At 44.0% G+C, this 6,704-nt stretch overlaps 1 protein-coding gene across 1 annotated transcript; it reads right to left on the bottom strand.

Moving 5' to 3' along the window:
- Positions 1-1,122: 1,122 nt before the first annotated feature.
- LOC141435894 (uncharacterized) lies at positions 1,123-5,880 on the bottom strand. The gene is made up of 5 exons (XM_074098731.1): positions 4,999-5,880; positions 3,394-4,590; positions 2,815-3,090; positions 1,949-2,146; positions 1,123-1,167 (listed from the first exon to the last, which is right to left on the bottom strand). Exons 1-5 carry the CDS (start codon positions 5,878-5,880, stop codon positions 1,123-1,125), a joined length of 2,598 nt encoding a protein of 865 aa, XP_073954832.1.
- Positions 5,881-6,704: the final 824 nt, after the last annotated feature.

The following is a 6,704-nucleotide window of genomic DNA, read 5'->3' as shown; positions in this document are numbered from 1 at the left end:
TGCGGCCCAAGACGAAAGTAGTTCACGGAAATATTCAACCGCCCAATTGCTGTACCAACTAAAACATCTATCACTGGTAGGTATTTGTGTGACAAATATTTTTTTCCTAAACAAAAACCGGACAAGTGTGAGTCGGACTTGCATACCGAGGGCTCCGTACATATTTGTAGGTATCTATGAATATCGAGTGTTAGCAGAGCCCCTCTCATAAGCACTTTTCATAAACTGCATAACTGTACTTGCACTATCATCCTTTCTAAATATTCGCATCAAATTTCAAGCCAATCCGGTTCAATTAGCAAGAATTGAATTAAGTCTTTTACATATGCAATTAATTTGTAAATTCAATAATCGCCTGTAAAAAACAACTGCCACTAATCAGGCCAATGTTTATTCTAATACATGATTAGAAGACAATTAAATAGAGATTATTAACAGATATGACGTTAACAACCTGTCTCTAACATCTGGACAAAGACGAATAGAACGTGTTGATTAGGGAATTCAAACCTATGTATACCTAACCTAAAGCCTTCTACATACAGGATTTGCATATTTTTATATTCATCTAATCAAATAATTTCGGATATCAAAATATTCCTGAGAAAGACTCAGATTCCGGTCATTGTACAGTCGAGTTCATAAACTCGTGAACAAAATTTTGATCAAAAATATCTGAACACGACTCTATTGTTAACGGCGTAGAAGCGTGTTCAGATATTTTCGATCAAATTTTTGCTCACAAGTTTATGAACTCGACTGTACAGAGATAGCTAGAGACACGTTGCATAAAAAAAAAGTTTCTTTGTTTCTACCCTTATCACGATATCTACCTCTGCTACTCACCCTTTGGCACAGTAAACAACCGTTTCAATGTAACAGATTCCCAAGAAATAACGTCAAAAAAGGTACAGCGACAAAGTAATAAAATGTGTAGGTTTGTGACTTAAACCCCGCCCCAGGCTTGTAAGATAAGCACCTTCTTGTCATCGAGATCTCGCCCTGAAAGCCTCCCAGAGTTTTCCTTTTCCATCCATTTGCTAAAGGAAACCGAGCAAAACATCACTACTTTCTGGAACAACAATTCCACTTTTTGTTTGTTGTATTTTCGTGCTAGGATTTTTAGGAGTTGTGGGAGTTGAATCGTATATCTGTGTTCTCTGGTTGCTGGAATAAAATATGATTTAAGTCATATTCCCATTATTAAAAGCAAAATTTTTTTGCATAAATAAAATAACATTCAATCCCATATTTTTACATACAACAATCCTGAACCTAAAATACGTAAAGCAAAAGTAAAACAGTAATATTATTATTATCAGCATATTCTTGTCCACTGCTCAGCAAAGGCCTTCCCCTTTAGGGGCCATAGGTCAAACCACTCGGCCAACACGGCTTTCGATAGAATACACAAGCTTTACTATACATCAGTGGAGTTTCGTAGCCAAACGAACCGGACGCAGCTGAGATCGTTAATTATTGCTGATGTCACTGGCACAACTTGCACTCCTAGCATTATTTAGCTAATGGTAAGCTTACACTCAACAAAGCTCACACAGAAGCCGTGATGGCCGAGTGGGACCTATGGCCTCTCAAGCAGAGGATCGTGAGTTCAAACCCCGGCTCGCACCTCTGAGTTTTTGATGGATATGGAAATACTAGGAATAATACCAGGAATCAGATCAAACACATTTCTTAGGAACGCTGTTTATTCAATGACAATCTGTCATAGACAATAAGAACACATCAGCTCCTTCACCCTTAGTTGGGGAACCTAAAATAAAGACATATAACAAAATTAAACAATGAATTATTATCAAACATAAATAACAGCTAGGTATCAAAAGTAGGACCATCATATTTTGTAATTGACATTTCTTTTCGGTCTTAGGACTCTGTCACAGGGAACCTCAACAGGCGCAACTGTCGATTGTTCTGCTGACTCTACCTGTTGTGCTACTGGCTCTACTGACTCTACCTGCTCCACCCCCTCAACCGCATCTTGCCAGTCATCTCCTAACCCTTCGTCATCCACCAGTTGAAAAGGTGTCGACAAGACAGACTGCGAGGATGCCTGTGATCTTAGCGCACGACGCTCCGTGCCACGCACATCAGAAACGTCGTCGTTAGATACGTAACGCATCAGCTGGTCAATATGTCGTTTACAAATAACATTATCTTCTTCTAATTGTATTAAAAACATCCGATTCCCAATATTTTTAGTAATAGTCCCCTTTTTCCAAATTGGTTTTCTATCCACATAGCACCTACACCAAACTAGCTCGCCTATGTTGAATAACCTTTTCGCTTCAGTTACAAGTTGGGCACCTCATGCTTCGACGGCACTAACAAGTCTAGCCTACCACGCAAATCACGCCCCATCATTAACTTAGCCGGGGAAGCTCCCGTGGCGCAATGAGTAGTATTACGGTAGTCAAATAAATATTCCTGAAGCTTCTCATTAATTTTGTATTTACAAGAATAAGAGCTTAAAATTGCCTTCAACATTCTCTTACACGTACGGACGCTGTTCTCTGCCTGCCCGTTACTGCATGGATGATAGATCGGAGACGTCAGGTACGCGATGCCTTTAGTTTTGCAAAACTCGAGAAATTCATTGGACGCGATTTTTGCATCATTGTCGGATACAATAGTTTCGGGAAGGCCGAATCGAGAGAATAAAAATTTGAGCTTTAATATAAGCTGCTTCGTCGTTGTTCCACAACACATATCGAAACACTAGCCATTTGCTGAAAGCGTCGACCACCACAAGGTATGTATTCTGAGACACCGACATGTAGTCCAGATGTATACGCACCCAAGGCGCGGGGGCCGCGGCCAGGGCTGCGGCGGCGCGCGCGGCGGCGCCGGGCGCAGCGTCGCGCACACGCGGCACGCGCCCACCGTCTGCTCGATGTCGCGGTCGACGCCCGGCCACCACACCCGTGATCGTGCAACACTCTTTGTTCGGACTATGCCCTGATGAGTTCGATGTAACTCCTGCAGTATGTCCTTCCTGTGCACTGTGGGAATCACGACCCTGTGACCTCGTAGAAGACAACCATCTTCTACCTCCAGGTCTGTTTTACACTGGAAATAAGGTAAAACATTTTTACATACTATTTTTCGCGGCCAACCATGGTTGACATATTTGATTACGGTTCTAAGAACACCGTCGCTCGCAGTCGCTTGTCGTATGTCTCTGTATGTAACGGGTAGTCCTTCCAACTGGAGCGAATTTAAAGCCGGAGCCCAATGTTCAACATCTTCGTGATGTTCCGACTCACGCTGATCCAACGGATTCCTTGAAAAGAAATCTGCGACTGGATTTTCTTTGCCCGAAGTATACTGTATTTTAAAATTATATGCAGAAAGAAAAACTGCATATCTAACCAACCGCGATGCAGTCGTAACAGAAATACCGCCCTTTTTACCAAATATTGCCAACAACGGTTTATGATCGGTTTTTAAAATAAAAGGATCACGTCGGCCATACAAATATTGGTGGAAGCGTTTAACACCGAAGACAATAGCCGTGGCTTCCTTTTGTAATTGGCTATAATTACGTTCGCTCTGCAACAGTGACCGGGAACCGAAAGCCAGCGGACGCTCTCGCCCAGCGGCGTCAACGGTGGCCAGCACGGCGCCCAGGCCGGCCGGGCCCGCGTCCACGGTCAGCACCAGCTGCGCCGCCGGGTCGAAGTGCGCGAGCACGCGCGAGCTGCTGAGCTCGCGTTTCATTCCATCGAAGGCCGCCTGCTGCCGTTCCGTCCACTCCCACCGCGCACCCTCACGCAATAGCTCGTGGAGTGGAGCTAGGATAGACGACGCGTTGGGAACAAAATTGCGATAGTAATTTGCCATACCCAAGAAGCGTTTTAAATCAGTTATGTTAGTGGGCTTGGGTACTTTGACAATGGCCTCTACCTTTTTTGGAGACTTTTGCAAACCGTCCTTGCTAATAATGTGACCCAAATAAGTTACACTATCCTGAAAAAAGGAACATTTGCTTTGTTCTAATCTGAGACCAGATTCTTGAAATCGTTGGAATACTTTTTCCAACCGCTCCAAATGTAAGGCTTTAGTCGGACCTGTCACACAAACGTCATCTAGGAAAACTGTTACACCATCTATTCCCGCCAAAAGGTTTTCAATAGTGCGCTGAAAAATCGCCGGGGCGCACGCTAAGCCGAAAACTAACCTCTTATATTTGAATAACCCTTTGGTGGTATTGATGGTGGTAAGTTTTTGCGATTCCTCTGAAAGCCTCAACTGATTATACGCCTGACTACAGTCTAACTTGGAGTATTGCTGACCATTGCTCAGCTTAGCAAAAATCTCTTCTATCCTTGGTAGAGGATATTTGTCAACGTAAATATCATTATTTAATGTAACCGAGTAATCCGCACAAACTCTGATACTACCATTGGACTTGGGCACCGGAACAATCGGAGTTGCATAATCCGAGTGGTTCACGGGCTCCAGTATGCCGACCTCAACCAACCTCTCGAGCTCGGCCTCCACCTTGTCCTTGATCGCAAACGGTAATGGACGCGCTTTGCAAAACTTGGGCGTCGCACCTTCCTTCAACTGTAAAGTAACGTCAGCACGCGTATAGCAACCTAATTCCTTACTAAACAATCCTTTGTATTTTTCAACCAAATTTCGCACTTCTAAGTTATCACCAGATGCCAAGTCAATTTTGTTATTTATCGAAGTTATACATAATTTGAATTTTGCCATAAAATCTCGCCCTAATAGCGGGGGTCCACCATGTTCGACGACAAAAAACTTAAGTTTATGTGTCATACCATTGTACGCTACTTTAGTGATGAAATACCCCAGAGGCTTAATTTTATGGCCATTGTAAAAACACATACGAATGTTACATTTAAATAATTGCTTGTGAGCAAAATGTGACAAATACAATTCCTTTGAAATAACATTGGTACTAGACCCAGAGTCGATTTCCATTTTCAGTTTTGTACTACAATTTACCACGATTGTTACGAAATAAGGTTCGCTGTCTACACACCTCAAATTAAACAGCTGACACTCCTTACATTCCCGGCAGTCTACTGCCACAGGCGCCTCGTCCGAACTCGAATCCGTTTCCAAGTTGATATTCTTGACCGGTTTTTCCTTTGAACCGCACATTTTCTTCAGGTGGCCTTTTTCTTTGCACCTTTGGCAGCGGTAATTCTTGTAGCGGCACCTCTCAGCTGCATGACCCTTCATGCCGCACACTGCGCAACGATTCGGCGAAGTCTGTCTTCGTTGAGCCGCGCCGGCTCGATCTGCGCCGGACCACAACAGCGGTTCTTCCTTCATAGCAGCGGCGGGTGAAAAAGCTCTCGGCGCCGTAGCCCTCGCCTCCCGCGCGGTGACTGTTTGCTTCGCTATTTCTAGCGCTTTTGCAAACGTAAGCTTGCTGGCGTCTTGCTCGCAGAGTCGGTCTCGTACAGATCCAAGTTTGAGCCCGAGTACAAATCTGTCCCGATATACCTTATCCAGGCAGTCTCCGAAGGCACAATGCACGGCTAAGCCTCGCAATCGAGCTGCCCAATCCTCGACAGATTCTTCCTCTGCTTGCACTGCGTTATAAAAGTTACCTAAGTCCGCAAAGGTCGCCCGCGTTGGAGTCAGGTGTTTGTCCAGAAAGTCTACCAACTCATCAAAAGTCGAGGTTTCTACCTCCTTCGGATGACTTAGATTCCGTAATAATAAGTACGCATCATCCGATAAATGAGTGATCAAAACAGCACGCTTTTTTTCCTCGGCCTTAATGTCATTCAGGCTTAGAAACTGTTTTACCCGGTTTCGAAATATTTCCCACTCTTGACTTCTCGGGTCGAAACATGGTACGGTTCCAATACTCATCGTCGCCAGTTGATGGATATGGAAATACTAGGAATAATACCAGGAATCAGATCAAACACATTTCTTAGGAACGCTGTTTATTCAATGACAATCTGTCATAGACAATAAGAACACATCAGTTTTACGAAATTCATGTGCGGAATTACATTTTCAACTTTTATTTATGTAACCTTTTTGTTTTTCCTTTTTGTACAATAAAGAGTATAAACAAACAAACAAACAAACATTTGAAATTTACCACGAGCTTTACGGTGAAGGAAAACATCGTGAGGAAACCTGTAAAAACCTGCGAAGCAATTCAATGGTGTGTGTGAAGTTCCCAATCCGCACTGGGCCCGCGTGGGAACTACTGCCCAAGCCCTCTCATTCTGAGGGGAGGCCTGTGCTCTGCAGTGAGGCTGGGATGATGATGATGATGAAGCTTACACTGTCCTCAGAGTAAATATTAAGCAAATGAATTTTATCTACTCGAAGGTACAACATTTTTGGCAGAGTTCAACCTACGAGTATCATCATCATCATGTCAGCCGTAAGACGTCCACTGCTGGACATAGGCCTCCCCCAAGGCTCTCCACTCAGACCGTTCTTGTGCTTTCCGCATCCACCGCGATCCCAGGTCGTCGCTCCATCTTGCTGGAGGCCTACCGACAGCTCGTCTCCCGGTCCGACCGTCAGTCCTGCGAGCAATGTAATGTGCCCCGCCCACTGCCACTTCAGTTTCACAATTCTTCGGGCTATGTCGGCCTACGAGTATATAATTAGCATAAAGTTACGTCTTTACTAAGAACAGTGTGAGATAGCTGAGCGGAGTGTAAGACAAAATC

The sequence above is a fragment of the Choristoneura fumiferana genome, chromosome 15, assembly GCF_025370935.1.
Source record: "Choristoneura fumiferana chromosome 15, NRCan_CFum_1, whole genome shotgun sequence".
Classification (NCBI taxonomy): Eukaryota; Metazoa; Arthropoda; class Insecta; order Lepidoptera; family Tortricidae; genus Choristoneura; species Choristoneura fumiferana.
This window is presented reverse-complemented; position numbering and strand designations above follow the sequence as displayed.

Excerpts from the sequence above, each read along its gene's own strand:
- LOC141435894 (XM_074098731.1), bottom strand. The coding sequence starts at position 5,880 with ATGAGTATTGGAACCGTACCATGTTTCGACCCGAGAAGTCAAGAGTGG. Across the intron at positions 3,091-3,393 it reads TTACGACTGCATCGCGGTTG|TGTAAAACAGACCTGGAGGT; the intron begins GTTAGATATGCA and ends CCTTATTTCCAG. Across the intron at positions 1,168-1,948 it reads TAGAGCCAGTAGCACAACAG|CAACCAGAGAACACAGATAT; the intron begins GTAGAGTCAGCA and ends ATTTTATTCCAG.